Consider the following 19,877-nt stretch of genomic DNA (forward strand, 5'->3'; position numbering starts at 1 on the left):
GACTTCGGCTGGTAGGCCTCCTGAGGGCAGTGAAAAGGCCCACTTTGCCTTGAAGCCCAGACCCTGCTTCATCCAGCATCAGAGTTGTAGTGCCTGCCCCCAGTTGTCTGATTGTCAGATTATATTTACACCAAACAGTCAGAATGGATTTTTGATCTGCCGTTTACCCCGATTGCTATTAGCTCAAGCCTGAGAAGCAGTTAATTTTGTTGGATCTGCCAGGATCGTCTCAAACATGACTCTGTCAGACTGGCCACTGGAAAACCTGAGGTGTCTCCCCTCTTGTGGAGAAGGCTGCCATCTTAATCTACTGAGTCAGTGCTTCCTGTACTGACTGTTGGAAACATGAGCAAACAGACGACCCTGTTGGAGACAGTTGAAACTTCTATAAGCTAAGTTGGTATCAGAGGTTTGCATTTCTGACTCAGGCTGAGCCTAGGTAGACGACAGAGTGTCAACTGTGATGCCTGCACCCTCACAGCACGGAGTCCCCGGGGCTCATCCTGAAGCCACTTGCCCAAATCAGAGAGTGGTAGCCAGGTTCGTGGAAACTGGAAGATAATAGAGAAGGATATTTCTGGCAGACAGTTCTAGTTAAAATGCCTTTCAGAGCAAATGATTGCCAATAAGCTGCTTGAAAAAAAATTGGGGGCACCTTGGTGGGTCAGTTAGTTAAGCACCCCACTCTTGATTTCGGCTTAGGTCATGATCCTCAGGGTCGTGAGATCGAGCCCCGTGTCAGGCTTCATGCTAAGTGAGGAGCCTGCTTTAGATTCTCTCTCTCCCTCTCCCTCTGCCCCTTCCACCCACCCAGCTCATGTGCTCGCTCTCTTAAAAAAAAAAAAAAAAAGTCTAAGATGTCTTTAGAAAGAGGGAAGTAAGCCAACACTACTATTTCATTCGTGTTCCCAGTATTCAATTCAGACTGCACTATGGACCTGTGAGGCTTTTGTTGGCCATGCTGAGGAAACTAATCACCATTTATTATGTTTCTGTGTGAAAATGTGTTTTTAAGTTTCCAACAACTGATTTAACATTCAAATTTTAGAATATAAACTGGGGTCATGTTTAGATTGCCTGTTACGGCTCCTGGCTTTTCCTGTGATAAAGTCTGATGCTCTTAAAAACAGTAGTCATAGAGAATCTCAATATTTTCGCAAAAGGGGCTTTCTGAAAAATACCACATGTTCATATTCAGAGCGTGGCCCTTGTCACACTAATAAAGTCCCTAGGCCCCTTGCCAGTTTGGTCCTTCTGCCACTTCTAGCTGCTCTTGACCTCCTGAACCACTTGCTTCCTCTTCACGTCCCCGTCACCTGCACCCGAGGCAAGTCTCTTGTAATCTTTTACCAGGTTTTTGATGCCTAGCCTCTCCCAGTTGACTCTTTGATGTGTCTTGTGTGTTTGAAACTTCTACATCTGAGTCTCAGAAGCCCCCTTGATCTCTTGTACCCTAATTCCATAACTCTGATATTGTTTTGCTTTTTCGTGGTGCGTAGGAAACCCAGGACGAATCAGCTGTGTTGTGGTTGGATGAAATTCAAGGTGGAATCTGGCAGTCTAACAGAGACACCCAAGAAGCACAGAGGTGTACGTATCAGTGGTTTATTTCTGTTTCTGTGGCGGGTGGGGGTGGCGCTGGGCTCCCTACCTCAGTATTCAGCTTGATAGAGAGATGGGGTGTGGGCAGGGGGCAGTTTACCAGTAGGCAAACAGTTGGTGAATTAGTGTGTGGCTGTAGACACTTTCTCAACTATTCTGGTGACAATTCTCTTCCGGGATAGTTGCCCTAGGAATCTATGCCATTAATGAGGCAGTGGAGAGTGGTGATGTTGGTAAGACCCTGAGTGCCCTTCGTTCCCCTGATGTCGGCTTGTATGGAGTCATCCCCGAATGTGGTGAGACTTACCAGAGTGACCTTGCTGAGGCCAAGAAGAAGAAACTGGCAGCAGGTGAGTTATGGGGACGTAAATATGTGCCTTGAAAGGAAAAGCTTGAATCTAAGAGGGGTCAGCTGTAGGGAAATACACTTTAGTGTAGAGGCACAGTATTTAGGCTTATTTTAAAGCCCACAAGGAGATAATACCCTCTTTAAAAAAATTTTTTTTAATTCTTACCTCCCCACCCCCCTTAAGGGCAGCTGTGTTAAAAAGGTCAATTTTCTGAAAAGGCAAAAAGCATCCAAGTATTTGACAATTTATCTTTCACAGGGCATCATTAGTTCTGATTGCCTAAGTTTATATAAAAGTAATTTATCTGCAGGGCGCCTGGGTGGCTCAGTCGGTTAAGCGACTGCCTTCGGCTCAGGTCCTGATCCTGGAGTCCGGGGATCGAGTCCCGCATCGGGCTCCCTGCTCAGCGGGGAGTCTGCTTCTCCCTCTGACCCTCTTCCCTCTCATGCTCTCTATTTCTCATTCTCTCTCTCTCTCAAATAAATAAATAAGATCTTTCAAAAAAAAAAGTAGTTTATCTGCAGAAAGAGAGGAATAAAGATAAGATTTTTCATCCCATTGCATGGCCTTTTTTTTTTTTACTAACTGGAGAGGCTGAATGGTTGCAAATCTTTTTATCAGAATAGTTTTCTGACACACCAGGTCTTAAATGCTGGCTTTAGAAGGAACAAAGTTAGTCAAGGTCAGTTCTACAATCGGACTTCGTATTTTCTTTTTCTAATGTAGAAATGAGTGAGCTAAATGAGACATAACGAAGCCATGATTTTAGAGGGACTTAGGATTCCCCGTTACTCTTAGGGATGCCAGGAACAGGTTTTTGGAATTGTTCTATTTAGACTGTTAATCCTGCAGTGTTAGGTATGTGAGTGTGGGAAGTGTGGCTCTGAGGTTCTTTTATCTTTATTTCCTTTGTTTTCTGCCAGGAGATAATAACGGCAAGTGGGTGAAGCACTGGGTGAAAGGTGGGTACTATTACTACCACCACCTGGAGACCCAGGAAGGAGGGTGGGAGGAACCCCCCGGCGTCATGCAGGACCCAGTGCAGCTTTCTCGGGAGGAGATCCAGGTAGGTCGCACTTCCTCACAAGAGAACGTGTTCTAGAGCCAGCATCAGTGAGAAGGACAGGGCCTGTGGTTAGAAGATCTGGATTAAAATTAAGGTTATATAGTGAACTATGTGGACTGTTTTTTTTCCCCTAGTGGTTGCGGAGACGACTAAGGGCCTAGATCAAACTGTAGAATGAAGTCAGGTAAATTGTGTGCTCATTAAAGAAAACTTGGTTGATCAGAAAAAAAGAGAAACGAAAAGTTTCTTTAACTCCTTGTTAAATGCGGTGACTGTTAATCTCTCTGATTTGCCTTTCCAGTCTTTTCTGACTGTTCCACAAACTCCAAACCATGCTGTTTTAGAATATAACCTGTACTTTCAAATAAGCTCAGCATTTTTTTTTTTTATGGCTGATTTTAAAGTGCTTTTTCCCCATCCTCTGTGTGTTTGCTATGCCATTCGTTCTTACTGTTTGCTCATTCATTCAGCAGTTACTTACACCTCCGTGAGTGTAGCAGGCTCTTGTCTAAGCAATGGGGGCGCAGTCATGGACAGCACAAGTCCCCGCTGTCATGAGAGCTCCCTTACCTGACGTCTACATCTGTCAAACTTCTACCCATCTCAAGCATCACCTCCTTGATTTTTTTTTTTTAAGTTTATTTATTTAAGTCATCTCTGCACCCCACGTGGGGCTCGAACTCACGACCCTGAGATCAAGAGGTGCATGCTCTTCCCACTGAACCAGCCAGCCTCCTTGATGAATCTTTTTTGTTTGTTTTTTTAAAGATTTTATTTATTTATTTGTTTGTTTGAGAGAAAGAGTGAGAGAGACACAAGATTGCAAGCAGGGGGGAAGGGCAGAGGGAGAGGGAGAAACAGACTCCCCGCTGAGCAGGAACTGGATTCCAGGACCCCAGGATCACGACCCGAGCCGAAGGCAGATGCCCAACTGACTGAGCCACCTAGGCGCCCCCCTTGATGAATCTTTTTAAAATTCTCTCTCCTTTCCCCCTCCAATTTCATTTGAAGCCCTCCTGAAAAACTTCATAGTAATTCAGAATTTAACCAACTTGGATTTGAATTTCAGTCACATCTGTACTTGTCTCATGCCCACTCCTGGTTTTTAAAGTGAGCCAATAAGTTTGCAGGGTTTGTGTTAGTACCCGCGTATCTTGTCCTTCATGGGCACTTTTAACATCACTTGGAGCTGAGCTCATGCGCATTAAACTGGAGTTGTCTAATGAACATTAAAAGGGAGGAAAAGGTATCGAGGGAAGATGTTCAGTGAGCTCCTATAGGCCATAGTTAGAAATGTTATTTTATTCTACTTCATTTATTTTTTTAAAGTAATCTCTACCCCCACAGTGGGGTCAAACTCACGACCTCAAGATCAAGAGTCACGTGCTCTGCGGGCTGAGCCAGCCAGGTGCCCCAAGACACGTTACTAATAGGCACAAAGATTCCTAGAGAGAGGACAGTACAGGCCATCTGCTTCCGTCGGGCAGCAGTTCCCAGCTCCTGGGAAGAAGAACTACAGTGCCCACATATGTACAAAGCGAGATAGTCCCCTCATTCAGAACATCTGGCAGACGGGTGAGTTTCTGTCTTGGGCTTGAAGTTCTCCTCTTCCCGTTCGGTGTTTCATCTTCTCTGCTAAATGGTTTCACCGTGAGGAAATTTAATGAAAGCCCTCGAACTCTGTGAGTGTTGAGTGGGATGTAAAGATGTGTCAGAGTTTCTGCCTTCCCGTTGTTCCCAGTGTGATGGTGACAACAGCATGGGACTGAGTCCTGTAGTGTGAGGCAGGCAGAAACAGATGCTCCAAAAACAGTGACGTAGAGGGAATGTTGTAGAAGCAGTTAATTTTGTTCTGGAGAAAGACAGCACAGATAATATTTCAGCAGACGCGGAAGAGGGGAAGGGACTGTATGGGGAAAGGCCCCAAGGACTGGGGGAACAAGGGCCGTTTATGGGGAGACGAGCAGTCCTAGGCCTGTTAACTGGCATGTGAGGAAAGGCTCAGGTGAGTTTCCAGGGCCTAACGTGCCTGTTAAGGAAGCCAGGCCACCTCTTCTGGCAGTGATTTTTAACTTTGTTTTGAGTCACACACCCCTTTGATTAGCTCATTAACTTCCACAGAGACACTCCTACTTAGTATTTTGCATATGGACCTAACTAGAATTTTTCAAACAGGGGAGGGATGTTGCTTCACTTTGGTGTGGGAACTAACCTCTCTTAAGAAAAAAAAAAACAGTGTCCATCAAACTGGATTCTCCTACTCTCCATTTCCCGCACTTTCAGTGACTCTGGGTCTTCACTAATTCCTTAATCATTTTCTTGTCCAAAGCTTATTGTTCATCTTGTTTCTGATTTCATTCTCCCAGTTCCTCACCCACCTTGTGCTCCTTCTCCTCTCATAGTTCCAGTTATTCTCATATGTAACCTGGATCTGTGCTTCTCTGAATTGTGTGTGTGTGTGTGTCCGTCCGTCCGTCCGTCCGTCCCAGGGATCTTTGTAAAGTGGAGACGGATTCTGTGGGTGTAAGATGAAGCCTGAGAATCTGCATTTCTGACCGGCTCCCCCATGATGCTGATGCCGTTGGCCCTGGCGTATGCTTCTGAGTAGTAGCCTGCATACATAGTCTTGTTGCCTTCATTGTAGGAAAAAAGATATTTTTAAAGCCTATGGACTTTTCCTGATTTGGGCTTGCCTACAAATTTGTCATCCGTTTCTTGCTGAATGCCTTGAACAGTAGTCTGGCCCCTCACTGATTCATTCCCCATTACCATTCACTTCTTAGCTTACAGCAGTACCGTTTCCTGCCCAGCTTTTACTTTAGTCAAACTCTTGCTTTAGAACTTACTGATAGCCTTTGAATTGCCAGGGTCTCTTAGGAGATCTCCTCATATTTGACCTCTCACTGTGTTCTCTTCCTTAAACTTGCGACTCTTTTGGCTTCTTCAGTGCAGTTCTCTTCTGATTCTCCCGCTGGCGAGGGCTCCTTCTCAATCTCCCTCGCTGCCTGCCTTCTCTCCCTCCACTGAAACACGTCAGGATGCCACTGGCCTCCTTCTCTTCTTCTGCTTATTCTTCCTGTGAGCCCTCATTCAGGTTGGTGGCTCTAGCTCTCTCCCTTGCACTTATGAACCCCAAATCTTGTACCTCCAGACTTCAGTCCTTCTAACCACCAGCCCTGCCTTTCCATTTGCAGTCTAGAAGTCAGCTGATACCTCACACACGGTCTCACAGAAAAACAGACTGCAGTATATAAAGGTGTATTTTTTTCCTCAAATAAAATAATTCTGGAGTCAGGCAGTCTAGTGAAGGTGTGGTGGCTCCACAGTGCCATCTGTTCCCAGGATCCGTCTGTCTGTCTGCTCTGCCATTCTTAGCACGTGGTTTCCACCCTCAAGGTCACCTTATCATCCAGAATGACCACTGGAGCACCAGCCGTCCAGTTACCAGTTCAGGCAGGAAGTAGGAGGAAGGGAAGGAGAGCAAAGCTCCCTGTCTCTTTCAAGGAGCTTTCCCAACGGTCTTCCCAGACTACTTGTGCATACCCCACATGAGCTGCTTGCATCCCCAGCCCGAGTAGTCTTTTAACGGCACCTGTTGTTGGCCAGGAAACAATATCAAGGCTCGGATACCAAGGAAAAGGGGAACGTGGCTATTAGGGGTGTAGCCAGATGTTCCCACTGTTCTCGCTGCCACCGCCCCCCTCAGCCCCGGCTCACCCCTCGCTTGGATTTCAGTAACAGCATCCTGGTTCACTGCTCATGCTAGCCTGCCAGCTACTCTGGTAACAGTGCCGCTTCTCTAAAAAGAAGTCTCCTGGCTCTGTTTCTCTGTTGGGAAGTGTGCTGGTTCTCCAGTGCCTGTGGTCCCAGTGCACACACTCTAGGCTCCCATTCCCCTGCCGTGTCCTTCCTCCACTGGGGCATTCTAGGGGCTTCGGGGACTTGGTGCCCAGCCCTGTGTTGTACCTGCCATTCTGTCCTCTTGTCAGCAAGCACCATTCCTGGCAGGCAGTGTTGGGTAGGTGAGTGTGTAAAGGTCATGTGTGTGTGTGTGTGTGTAACTTTTTTTTTGGGCGTGAGAACGACTTGGCCCTGAGAAATAGACCTGAAGTCTTCATTCCCACTGCTTCGTTAGAGATCTGGGACAGACCTAGAAAGCTGTGAGGGTGGCTGTGTGTGCTGTGGATGAAAGTGGTTAAAAGTGTGTCCTCCAATGTGACCGGATGCTTTTTCAGAGCTCCATCTCTGGGGTGACAGCTGCGTACAACCGAGAACAGCTTTGGCTAGCCAACGAAGGCTTGATCACCAAGCTGCAGGCTTGCTGCCGTGGGTACTTGGTTCGACAGGAGTTCCGATCCAGGATGAACTTCCTGAAGAAACAGATCCCTGCCATCACCTGCATTCAGGTATCTCAGAGCCGGTTCTGCAGACAGCCGGGGGGGGGTGGTGGTGCTGGGGGGCTTCCGGAGCAGGGGCAAGAAGCAGGCAGCTCTTAGGATCGAACAAGAGTGGTTTTTGCCCTCTGACTTCTTGGTCTCTCCCTTTTCTTGACAAGTACTTCCTCTTTCTTACTGCTGTAATCAGAATAGTCAGAGTGTGCTGGATGGTTTTCCAGATGAGTCGTCCGGCCCAGAGGCAGTTCTTCGGGACTCGTTGTCTTCTAACACTGTTCCTTTGTGCCAGATTTGAATCTTGAGGAAACAACTGTGGTTTGACTATAGTGACGGGGTAGCATGGTGTCACAGGAAGAATTCCAAGTGAGGAATCAAGGCCCCACCCCTGCCAGGTGGTGGTGAGCCCCTCTAAGTTTGCTTCCTCATCTGTAAATGGGGATACTAATACTTACCTTCCTCACCTGATTCGTTGTAAGGAGCCAATAAGAGAACCTGTGGTACCCTTGAAAGGTGTGAAGTGCTGTGCTAACTCTAGGGAGGTGGGAGGTAGCCCTGTGCCCTCCTGGTGGAGGGACAGCCCACGCCCTCATTCCCCTGTCACCGCTGGGTGCAGTCCTTTGGAAAGCTTCATCGTGAATTGCACTTGGGTAATTGATGAAGATGAGATTTTTTTTAACTCCCTCCGATCCTTGGGAAGTAATATGTCCACTGTAATGTTTGATGGTTTCAGTCACAGTGGAGGGGCTACAAGCAGAAGAAGGCGTATCAAGATCGCTTAGCATATCTGCGCGCCCACAAAGATGAAGTTGTAAAGGTATGGTAGTCCGACAGCGTTTCTCAGCATGGGACGTGCGTGTGCTCTGTGTTGAGAAGAAGGACTGTTCTAATTTCCAGGATCCCTTCCCCGCAGATTCAGTCTCTGGCAAGGATGCACCAGGCTAGAAAGCGCTACAGAGACCGCCTGCAGTATTTCCGAGACCACGTAAGTGCCCTTGGGTAGGAGGACCGGCAGAATTAGTTTTGCTGTATTTTTGGTGAGCAAATGAACAAAGGAATTTCTTCTTTGTTCCTTAGATAAATGACATTATCAAAATCCAGGCTTTTATTCGGGCAAACAAAGCTCGTGATGACTACAAGACTCTCAGTGAGTAACTGTGCTCGGCAGACAAGAGTTGAGGCAGTGGTTGAGAGCCATCAGGTTCTGGGTATTCTCCACGGATCTCTTTCTGGTCCTGAAGGCAAGGCTTGGGGGCTAGGGTGCTGCTTGTGATGTAAGTTCCTTTGCTAACCCATGGCTGTATGTCTTGTTGCTTGCTGTCTTAACCTTTGTCATAACATAGCAGTAGCATGACCGAGAAGACTGCACTTGCTGCTTGTCTTTGCACATCTCAAAAATAAATATCTTATGTGTGTCTAAGAGTTATTTTTTCAAGACAGTGCTGACATTTCCCCAAGACTTAGAACTTCTTCTGGTAATTCCATTACGTGTCTGACACATACTTTCTTTCTGTCAGTCAATGCTGAGGATCCTCCAATGGTTGTGGTCCGAAAATTTGTCCACCTTCTTGACCAAAGTGACCAAGATTTTCAGGAGGAGCTTGATCTTATGAAGATGCGGGAAGAGGTCATTACCCTCATTCGTTCTAACCAACAGCTGGAGAATGACCTCAATCTCATGGATATCAAAATTGGACTGCTCGTAAAAAATAAAATCACATTGCAGGTATGGTCCAGTGCCAGCAGAGGCCTTGGTGCCCTTTGTCCTGCTTAGTACCCCCTGCCTCACCCGTTCCGACTTGCAGGTGGGGTAGAGGCTGGCTTTCTTCTCAGCGAATGCCATGCATTCTTTAAAAATTACATAAGAAACGAGATGATTCAATAGCAAAATTTTACATAGAAAAAAAAATATAAAAATCATCCCATAATTCCACCCCCCCACGGTCATTTTGTATCCTCCATTTTCGCTTACGTTAGAGGATAATATGCTTCACACATGATCACTAGTCATAAATACTCTGTTTAATGTCAGCACCTATCTGACATTTAGGTTGTTTTTCAAGTTTTTATTACAAATAACATTGTAGTTAACGTCTTAGTGAATACGTAGCTTTTATGGTATTTAAGACTGTTTTTAATCTAGATTCCTAGAAGATGGTTTCCCGAGTCTGTGGACATTTTTATGGTACAGATTCTTTTTTTTTTCCCCAAGATTTTATTCATTTAAAAGAGAGAGCACAAGCAGGGGGAGAGGCAGAGGGAGAAGCAGGCTCCCCGCTGAGCAGGGAGCACGGACACAGGGCTCCATCCCAACACCCCGGGATCATGACCCGAGCCAGGGGCAGATGCTTAAACCATCTGAGCCACCCAGGTGCCCCAGTGCAATTTCTTAATAGGGAGGTGGAAGTAGGAGATTTGATTGGTGTCCTGAACACAGGATACAGTGTAATGATTCTAAAATAGTTAATGGGATCTGCCAGTGCAGAGACCTTCATACAAGTTTTTTTGGTGCTCTAAGACCTTTGCTACAAGTGCCCAGTTTCATCTTTCAAAGCTTTTTGGTTTATGTGTATGCTTTCATTTTCAGGATGTGGTTTCCCACAGTAAAAAACTTACCAAAAAAAATAAGGAGCAGTTGTCTGATATGATGATGCTAAATAAGCAGAAGGGAGGTCTCAAGGCTTTGAGCAAGGAGAAGAGAGAGAAGCTGGAGGCCTATCAACACCTGTTTTATTTATTGCAGGTGAGTGGCTCCTGGAGTTGGTCTTGTAAGATTTAGCTTATTTACTTTCCCATAAGGAAACCTTCGCCAACATACATCTCTGCGAGAGTAATTCTGGCTTCCACTGAGGCGTGAGCAAAGGGCTGTCTTATTTTTCTTTATTACTTCTGCACATTCCAAATCTTCAAGTTCAAAAGAATGTGAATATTTGTGCCAGCCTTTATATTATCTAGAAATGACGTATCCCTTGGTTTTATTTCAGACGAACCCCACCTATCTGGCGAAGCTGATTTTTCAGATGCCCCAGAACAAGTCCACCAAGTTCATGGACTCTGTAATTTTCACCCTGTACAACTACGCATCCAACCAGCGAGAGGAGTACCTGCTCCTGCGGCTCTTTAAGACCGCGCTCCAGGAGGAGATCAAGTATGAACAGATTGCTGCCGGGCACGGGACTCCGTCCCACTGTCCTACTCACTCACAGTTTGAGATTCAGGCCTGCCCATACCTCTCCTTGACCTCCATTAACTCCAAGCTCTATGTGAAGCCCTTACTCGAGAGCAGCTTCCAGTTTTTAAATCACAAATACAAAGTGTTGCTGCTTCGAGGAGGTGGTAGAATAAGAGATTTGCTGAAGTGATTTTAGGAAGATTCTATATTAAGATAGGATTTTTAAAAAGCTGCTCCAAACATGAAGATACCACATTTTTATCTAATAAAGGACCTGTTCAGGTTCCCGTGAGTGAGTTTGCAAACAGCACGAGGGTCCTGGGTTCAGGTCAGTGTCAGGGAATGTTTCTAGAGAAAGAGCACCGTACCTCCTTCCTTCCAACGGTTTCTCTTTCCAGGGGATGGGGTCTTTCTTTAAGCAGATATTCTATCTTTACATTGATAGATTTCATGATTAGTTTAAATTGAATTTGTATCTGATGTTTTATAGGTCAAAAGTAGATCAGATTCAAGAGATCGTGACAGGAAATCCTACAGTCATTAAGATGGTTGTGAGTTTCAACCGAGGTGCTCGGGGCCAGAATGCCCTGAGACAAATCCTGGCCCCTGTCGTGAAGGAGATTATGGACGACAAGTCTCTCAACATCAAAACTGACCCTGTGGATATATACAAATCTTGGGTTAATCAGATGGAGTCTCAGACAGGAGAGGCAAGGTATGGCAACCACAACACCTTTTCCTTTGGTATTTTTGTAATTTTATTTTTTAAGCACTTAACCTTTGATTTATAAAGTAATAGTGGTTCAAATAGTTTTTTCTTAGAAACTACTTCTTTACATTGTTGACCTGGTAATTTATCCACATACTTAGCAAATATTTATTGAGTGCTAACTGTGCGCCAGGCACTGTGTTAGGTATACATACAGTAATGAACAAAACAGACAAGCTCTCTGCCCTCTGTTCATAGTTTCTTGCATGGGAGAGACAGGTACCTAAAAATGAAATGACAAATTGAGACTTCTAGGAAGTTTTGCCTTGGGAACTATAATGGGGAGTACAAGAGGGAGCTCACTTAGGTAGGGTGGTTAGGGAAAGCCTCTCTGAGAAGGTGAAATTTCACATAACTGAGGCCTAAAGGTTAAGATGGGGCCAGTCTTGCTGAGAGCTGGGTGCAGGGTATTCATGTCTGAACGTTCTGAGGTGGGAGGAGCTCGGGGGCTCCAGAACCTGAAGGGACACTGGCATCACTGGAGATGGAGTTGGACAGGAAAACTTAGGTGCGTGAGAGCACTGTGTTTTGTTGAGGAGGAGAAAATGGTGTGGAGCAGCCCTGGCATCCTGGGGGCAGGTTGGACTAACATAACTCAGGATTTCTCGGCTAGGGCAGCAGTTTAACCATCAGCATGGACACGTCGAAAGAAAGGTGTGTCAGTAGAATATGCGTAATGCTGGGAAATTACAGTTCAAAGAGCCAGCATGTGTCTGGTTTTATCCAGCTTGAATGAGGACAGAGAGGGTGAGCAGCTTGGTGCAGGGTGGTTTTTCCTGGTGGTTGTGGAGCAGGGTGAGGTCGTGCCTGAAGTTCTCTGGAGCTGAGGAGGGGTGGCTCTCCCTACCATTGCTACTCAGAGTGTGCTCTGTGGACCAGTAACTGAAAATCCTGTGTCTCTCAGCACACTGTGGAGTTCAGCTGGTGTTTTTCATAGCCACACTTGCCTAGGGAAGGAAGCAGTGCCTTGACTACCTTCTGGCTCAGGCTCCTTCCCATCCCAGATGGAGTTGTAGACTGGCACCAGCTCACACTTTGAACAGTGCTGCCCGGCGTCGTGCTCTCCAGGTGCCTGGCCCCCAGGCAAAGGGGAAGGTGCCCTCTGGATAGAGAGTAGCCGCTCTGCGGACGCTGAGAAAGGCCTTATCCCCTATGGGGATCATTTGGCACCTTATCTGTTTCTCAGTAACATGTATGTCTGTCACCAGGAGGCAGGTCACTGCTGGATGTGGTGAAAAGTCCATTTTTGTTGTGCCCTGTACACCTGAGGCTCAAATCTTGGAATGCGGTTGATACATGCCGTGCTGGACTGGGAAGTTCCGCCTGCAACCCAGGGCATCCCTACATGACAGGGCGCTGGCTCCAGGGTATTGAGAGATCTCATGGTCCATGAGTCAGTCTGTTTTAGAACAAAGTTTTGGTAGGCATTCCAGGTTTGTTTGTTTTTTTCCCTGTGAGGAAACTGGTGTCTTACTTTGTTTTTCATAAAATGGAGATGGATTTCAACACATTTTTTGCCAGTGATAACTGGGAGGTGTAACAGTGCAGTGGGAGCCGATCCTGCCTGCAGGCATCACGGGTAATTGACCTTCAGCCACCAGACACACAGACTGGGACCTGGTCCCCTCTTGGGAACGTTCGCCTCTAAAATCTGAGAAATTTAACAGTCTGTTCTGTGACTTCACTCATTGTGCTGAGCACTTTCATTCCCTTTGCTCATTACTATTTTTTATCAAATATCCTTTACACATAAAGTTATACATTTTATTTATATAAAAGGTATAGAACACATAATTTACAAATAATAAAATATAGGATACTCTTAAATAACCAGTTGTTTCAAACAGAACGCTTTTATTGATTTTCACTGAATTCTCGTGTTGGTAGTCTTGCTTAGTTGTAATTCAGACACAGTATGACAAATGGAGTTGTGTCCCTATCTGCTTGTATCTGTCTGCTATTGCTCCTGTGACAAATTACCGTAAACTTGGTGGCTTAAACCAACAGAAATTTACTCTCCTAGTTGTGGAGACCAGAAACCCGAAATCAGTATCAACGGGCTGCAGGCAGGGTGTCGGCAGGGCCGGGCAGCCCCGGAGGCTCTAGTGGGAAATCCATTCCTTGCCTCTTCAGTTTCCGGTGGCTGTTGGCATCCTTGACTGTGGCCAGATCACTGTAGTCTCTGTCTCTGTGGTCACATTGCCCCCTCTTCTGTGTGTGTCAAAGCTCCCCTGCCTCTCTCTTGTTAGGACACTTAGGATTGGATTTAGACCACCCAGATAATCCAGGATAATCATTACGACTGTTTGACGTCATTGACGATACCGGAGCCTTGACCCCTGTATTTCGTTTTTGTCTTTGAGCCCCTCCTGTCCTTCCCCGTTAAGCCTAGCATGTCTGCTGTTTTCCTGCCAGTTTCTTCAGACTCTCCCTGAGGGATCTTATCAGCTCCTCAGGTTTCAGTTCTCGTATGTTAACTGTCACTTCCCTCAGCCTTGCCCAGAGGGTCACCACGTCCCGCTGGTCGTGCCCCTTAGCGTCTCAGATCTGCGCCCTTTTTCGTGCCCTCATGATTTCTTAACCAGGCTGTGGCACTAACCCGTCTCTTTCGTCTGTGACTGTCCATCTTTAATGCATTCTTCATGGGGGGGAGCCAGAGAAATCTTCCTCAGACTCAGGTCTCCTGTCTTGTAGTGGCTCTCCCTGGCTTCCAGGAGAGTCCAGACCTCTCAGTGTTACGTATGGCACCCTCCACAACCTGGCCCCTCTCTGCTTGACCACCTCATTTCTCCTCTTCCATTGCTCTGCATTTGAGCTTCCTTCCTGGAGGACAGTGTTTCTCCCTTTTTCCTGAGTCCAGGTGTCACTTCCTCACGAAGTCTCCCTCCATTCCTCCCGTCTGAGTGGCAGCCCCCGCTCTGCCGGCACCCGGCCAGCTTCTCGTTTATACAGCACAATATGTTTACCAGTATATCTGTGTGTCTCTCCCACCAGACTGTTAGAGACTCGGGAAGCTATCGTGCCTTATACATCTTTTATCCCAAGGGCCTATCACAGTGCCTGGCACATAGTTCTAGGCGCCCAGTTCACAGCTGAAAACCCCGAGCTCAGATTCTGGCCCCACTGTTTACCGGCTCTATGAGCACCAGCAGCTTACCTGATCTCTCTGGGTCTTTCTGTCTCTGAAAGACACAGTCCTGCCTTGGGCTCTTCTGGCTGTTACCTAACACAGTTGGGGGTGATTTTTGCTTTCCCAGCAAACTGCCCTATGATGTGACCCCTGAGCAGGCTCTGGCTCATGAAGAGGTCAAGACACGGCTAGACAACTCCATCAGGAACATGCGGGCCGTGACGGACAAGTTCCTCTCAGCCATCATCAGCTCCGTGGACAAAATCCCGTGAGTGCCAAGAGTCGTAACCCCAGGCAGAGCCCAGTATGACTGCCCACCTGCCTCCACCCCCTCCGCCCTGGGCGGCTCTCATCGAGTTTTGTCCGTCCCACAGTTACGGGATGCGCTTCATTGCCAAAGTGCTGAAGGACTCGTTACATGAGAAGTTCCCCGATGCTGGTGAGGATGAGCTGCTGAAGGTGAGAATCTGGATGGTGGCACATCCTTGTTGCACATCCTTGTCCTCCAGCAGCCCTCAGAGAAGAACGTTAGAAGACAAGGCCCGACAGCAAGTGTGCAAGCATAGATTCTGGCAGTGAGCTCTTGAAAGTGATTGTAAATAGTAAATGGTACCTCTCTTGGTCCCTCTGTAGCTCCTTTATTGTTTCGCACACAGACGTCCAACAAGTTAGAGGAGGTGGATTTTCCTTCCTTGAGATAAATTTCTCCAGTCCTCTTTTCGCTGAAGAATTGCTCCCTCTGCTGGTGGCCGGGTGAATGGCAGCAAGCACCATGGTTTCTGCTAAGGCTGTTGCTGATAAATCTCTTTTCTCACTGGTCTGAGCTCCCTCCTTTTTTTTTTTTTTTTTTTTTTTCCTTTTTTCCTTAATCTGAACGCTTTTTTCTTCTCTCTCCTAGTTCTGTGCTTTCCTACAATGAGGCCTCGATTCTAGACTTTCTATTCAGGTGAATTAAAATTTTTTTTTTTTTTGGAATGAAACTCCAGGGGAAATGCTGTCACTGTCCTTGAATTCTTCTGTGGAGGAGATGTGTGTTGAGTGACTTTAATTTCAGAGGCATGAACTTGTCCACCGTTGAAGTCTGCAGCATGAGGATGGTGGGGGTTGGACAGATTACACTATGCTAATCGGTCACGTGGGCGACAGCAGCCTTATTTGCTGCTGTGCTCTGTGAACAAAGAATGCCCTAAAACACTCAGTGACAGACTTTAAGTCTATCATTGTTACCTTCTGAACCTGCTTTTTCATTGTAGTGATATTCCGTTCTGTTCTCATTTTCTTCTTCCCTGTATCCAACCGAGGATGTTCGGTTGTTTTAGTTTCAGACCTTGAGAGAAAGTGTGTGCATGCGTGCATGCATGCATGCATGTGTGTGTGCATAGTGTTTATTTTTCCTCACAGGACTGCATTTTCTGGTTTTCTTTGCTAGCAAAGTCATTTGTGGCTTATTTGGTGGAGTGGTTTTTAATACCTGTCTTTCTTTTCCATCTGTTCCCAGATTATTGGTAACTTGCTTTACTATCGATACATGAATCCAGCCATTGTTGCTCCTGATGCCTTTGACATCATTGACCTGTCGGCAGGAGGCCAGCTCACCACGGACCAACGCCGAAATCTTGGCTCCATTGCAAAGATGCTCCAGCATGCAGCTTCCAATAAGATGTTTCTGGGAGATAATGCTCACCTGGGCATCATTAATGAGTATCTCTCCCAGTCCTACCAGAAATTCAGGTAGGGGAAAAGGAACAAGGTACTTGTGGGCCTGTTTCTATCTCTGAGTGTCAGGACAAGATTAAATACCACACTTAGCTTTCCCTGGGCCCTGCCATGCTGTAGTATACGTGTTTGATGTGTTCATAGCCCCTGGAGGTGATGAAGAGGATTTTGAGCTGTTAAAATGTATTCCAACAGAATAGATGGCACTTAACATAAAAGCGATGAACCCGCATTAGGCATGTATATTAATTTGTAATCAGAGAACAATCGGAGAGTGCTTTCAACATTTGCAAATTAAACATCCCGTTGTGAGTTGAGGACACTGTCTTAGAGATAAAGTTGGTTTGCCTAATGACTCCGGTGTTTGCAAATGGTTTTAAATTATGGGTGAGCAGTTCTTGTGGGTGGAATTAAAACTGGGTGGAGGGAGAAGTTATTAGAACCACCGCCCCAAGGCCATGAAGCGCAGCAAACATGTGCAGCTTCTCTAGGATCCTAGGCCTTGACGGTCTCCTCTTTGAACTCATTGCTCCAGAGGTTTGTGGGATGTCCTCTCGTCAGTTCCTCACATATGTGTCACCTGGGGATCTGGCTCTCGTGTGTATTTTCAGACGGTTTTTCCAAACTGCTTGTGATGTCCCAGAGCTTCAGGATAAATTTAATGTGGATGAATATTCTGATTTAGTGACCCTTACCAAACCAGTGATCTACATTTCCATTGGTGAAATCATCAACACCCACACTGTAAGTATTTTTTCTTTAATTACTTAATGTGGTTGCTCTATCCTTAATTGCCTTCCCTGGATGCTGCTTACCATCTCTGGAAAGCCAGATACCTCACCTTCCTTTGATCTTGCTGACATCACATCTGCCTTATTTCTCTTTGCATATTAACAAGATCTGCTGAGTGTCTCAAAGTGATCCCAGGCCCTCTGCATCAGAGTCACCTGGGCTGATGGTCACAAGTGAAGTTCCTGGACCCTACCACAGGCCTGCTGAAACAGGTCGCCATGGGTGGGCTCCAGAATCACCGTTGTGAGCACTGATCTATTTATCCTGGCCCTCGGTGTTATTTTTCTAACATCTAAAATACCCAGTTTTTCCTCTGTGGCCCTTAGAGTGATTTTCCCTTGGGTGCTCCTTCCCCCCCCCCCAACATTTTTATAATTCGTTCCTTTCGCCTTCGGGGGTATATAGAACAGGAAAGGAGAAAATATATAAAAAGTAAAACCTTGGGTGGCTCAGTCAGTTAAGCGTCTGCCTTTGGCTCAGGTCTTGATCCCAGGGTCCTGGGATCGAGGCCCGCATCGGTCTCCTTGCTCAGCGGGGAGCCTGCTTCTCTCTCTGCCCCTCCCCCTGCTTGTACGCTTGCATTCTTTTCTCTCTCTCTGACAAATAAAGTCTTTGAAATTTCCTTGAAATTTCAAGTATTATCCTCTCTGAGGGCATTCCTTGGGGGTAATAGTGTCTTAAAGGCTCTGCTTCAGTGCCCCTAAGATGAGCACAACACGGATCCAGTGCATTTTTCTTTGAACTAAGATGCCGTAAACAGCACACATTAAGTACGAGTATGCATGTGAGTTATTTGAACTTGTAGGGTACATTATGAGTTTAGATATTGCAGTCTGTGGGGTTTGTTGTTCTCGCCCATGTAGGGTCCACTTAAATTCCTTCATCCTTGAGGTTGAGAGAGTACCAGTATTTCTTCTCCGTGCATTATCCCATAAGTCATTCAACAGAGGCCAGCCTGATGCATTATGTGTTACATTGTTGACTTGGGTTAGTTTTTTGGGGATTGGCCTGTCAGTTCTTTGAATGCTGCAGCTTTGTTATCTCACCCCTTCTGTGCTATTCGACCTTGTTGGTGGGGCTGAGGGCTGATGGGCTGCGTGTTGTTCGACTTAACTCCTGGGTGTTCAATGCAGCTCCTGTTGGATCATCAGGACGCCATTGCTCCAGAGCACAACGATCCCATCCATGAGCTGCTGGACGACCTGGGCGAGGTGCCCACCATCGAGTCCCTGATAGGTAAAGTTCTTACTTAACTGCCCGGAAGGTGACAGGGAAGGTGCCGGGGGAAGGCTGTAACTGCCACCTCGTCCATGCCACCTCGTCCATCTCTGCCCCACTCCAGCTCAGAGTGTGCGTGACGGAAGCAGATGTGGTCCACCCCTGTCTGTGAGGAACTGAGGTCCAGTGGAAGAGAGACTTTAAATGTGGATATTATACACATAATCCTATAATTAAATTAGAAGTCCTATAAAGGAAATGAACAGAATATCTTAGGAGAGACTTGTCATATTACAATTACTGAAATGACTTGTTAACGTTTACGAAATTATTTTATTATGGATTATTTTATTATGGATCCTTTGCTTTTATCATTTGGCGTTTAGTTTCTTTTATTTCTCAGCAAGAGGGTGTCCTTGCCACAGCGTACATGTTGGCCTTGTATTAACGTCTCCTCTCCGTTACGCTGACCTCTGTACCCGCCCCCCAACTGTAGGAGAGGGTGCTGGCAATTTAAATGACCCCAATAAGGAGGCGCTGGCGAAGACAGAAGTGTCTCTCACGCTGACCAACAAGTTTGATGTGCCTGGGGATGAAGATGCGGAAATGGATGCTCGGACGATCCTGCTGAAGTGAGTATTGGAAATGGGAAGAAGGAGGTAAATACAGCACAGTGATGCCTGGGCCTTGGCGGACACGTCCGCTTGTTCAGACCTGAAACCATCACCTTGGCCTTTTAAGCCTGTCCTGATTCTGGTCACCTTATCTATTATACTCGGCCCAGGACTTAGCTGCCTCATTTGCTAATAAGAGGCTGAAGTGGAATTTACACCTGAGAAATCCTCAGCCTGGTACCCACGCAGTTGTCGCATAAATAAGCCTGGGGCCTCGAGTGCATCACGTTCGCAGCTGCCCTGCGGGACCTCTGTGAGGTGGTGCATGCGCTGCTGCTGCTTAGCTCCTTTCAAGGGAAGGTGGAAGACCTAGTGACGTTGAACTCTTTCCCCATCTCCTTGCAGCACGAAACGTTTAATTGTGGATGTCATTCGGTTCCAGCCAGGCGAGACCTTGACTGAGATCCTAGAAACCCCAGCCACCAGCGAACAGGTAAAACTCAACAGGGGGCACAGATGCTCCCGTGATTGATGCGTGCCAGGGTTGAGGGGGTGGGACCCAGATGCCAGGAGGTGCTTCCCTGCAGGTGGACCAGAACACAGTGATCTGAACCATGAGCTGTTGGATGACCTGGGCCAGGTGGTGGTTAGGGCCTGCTGGGAAGGTTGTTGGCTCCTACCTCAAGAGGCAGATGCTCTTAGGGCGGAAGGCTCATGGCACATCATGTGCAGTCTGTGTGTGTGTGTTAATTTAATTAACTGAGGCAGAATCAGCAAGTCTGTCTAGTAATCAACTGAATATTGTTATATCACTAGAATTTTGTTAAGTGCCTTGGTAGATAGAAAAAAGTACAGAATGTAGCTCCTAAAGTCAATGAACTCATGATCTAGTTGGAGAAATGTGGCATATAGACCTGAAATAATTAGAAAACCACTAAAAATTGGCTTTGATGTTGGCTATAAAAATTCCCGAAGTTCAGGAAAGAGGCCAGCGAGGCGGGAAGCATCAGGAAGAAGCAGGAAGAAGCAGGATGTGAGCCACACTTAGGAGGCGTGG

At 46.6% G+C, this 19,877-nt stretch overlaps 1 protein-coding gene across 1 annotated transcript in view; it reads left to right on the top strand.

Annotated features, from left to right (window-relative positions):
* Positions 1-19,877, top strand: part of IQGAP1 (IQ motif containing GTPase activating protein 1) — a 101,582-nt gene that overhangs the window by 67,896 nt on the left and 13,809 nt on the right. Inside the window, exons 16-33 of the mRNA XM_028122080.2 lie at positions 1,500-1,590; positions 1,785-1,952; positions 2,876-3,018; positions 7,254-7,424; positions 8,143-8,226; positions 8,323-8,394; positions 8,487-8,556; positions 8,927-9,135; positions 9,997-10,152; positions 10,394-10,557; positions 11,072-11,296; positions 14,608-14,748; positions 14,855-14,939; positions 15,979-16,211; positions 16,808-16,940; positions 18,122-18,224; positions 18,703-18,838; positions 19,226-19,313. Of these exons, the coding sequence (XP_027977881.1) occupies positions 1,500-1,590; positions 1,785-1,952; positions 2,876-3,018; positions 7,254-7,424; positions 8,143-8,226; positions 8,323-8,394; positions 8,487-8,556; positions 8,927-9,135; positions 9,997-10,152; positions 10,394-10,557; positions 11,072-11,296; positions 14,608-14,748; positions 14,855-14,939; positions 15,979-16,211; positions 16,808-16,940; positions 18,122-18,224; positions 18,703-18,838; positions 19,226-19,313 (2,472 nt within the window). The remainder of the gene's footprint in view (positions 1-1,499; positions 1,591-1,784; positions 1,953-2,875; positions 3,019-7,253; positions 7,425-8,142; positions 8,227-8,322; positions 8,395-8,486; positions 8,557-8,926; positions 9,136-9,996; positions 10,153-10,393; positions 10,558-11,071; positions 11,297-14,607; positions 14,749-14,854; positions 14,940-15,978; positions 16,212-16,807; positions 16,941-18,121; positions 18,225-18,702; positions 18,839-19,225; positions 19,314-19,877) is intronic.

The sequence above is a fragment of the Eumetopias jubatus genome, unplaced genomic scaffold, assembly GCF_037043125.1.
Source record: "Eumetopias jubatus isolate StellerSeaLion01/CBP00866 unplaced genomic scaffold, mEumJub1_p1.0 scaffold_7, whole genome shotgun sequence".
Taxonomy (NCBI): Eukaryota; Metazoa; Chordata; class Mammalia; order Carnivora; family Otariidae; genus Eumetopias; species Eumetopias jubatus.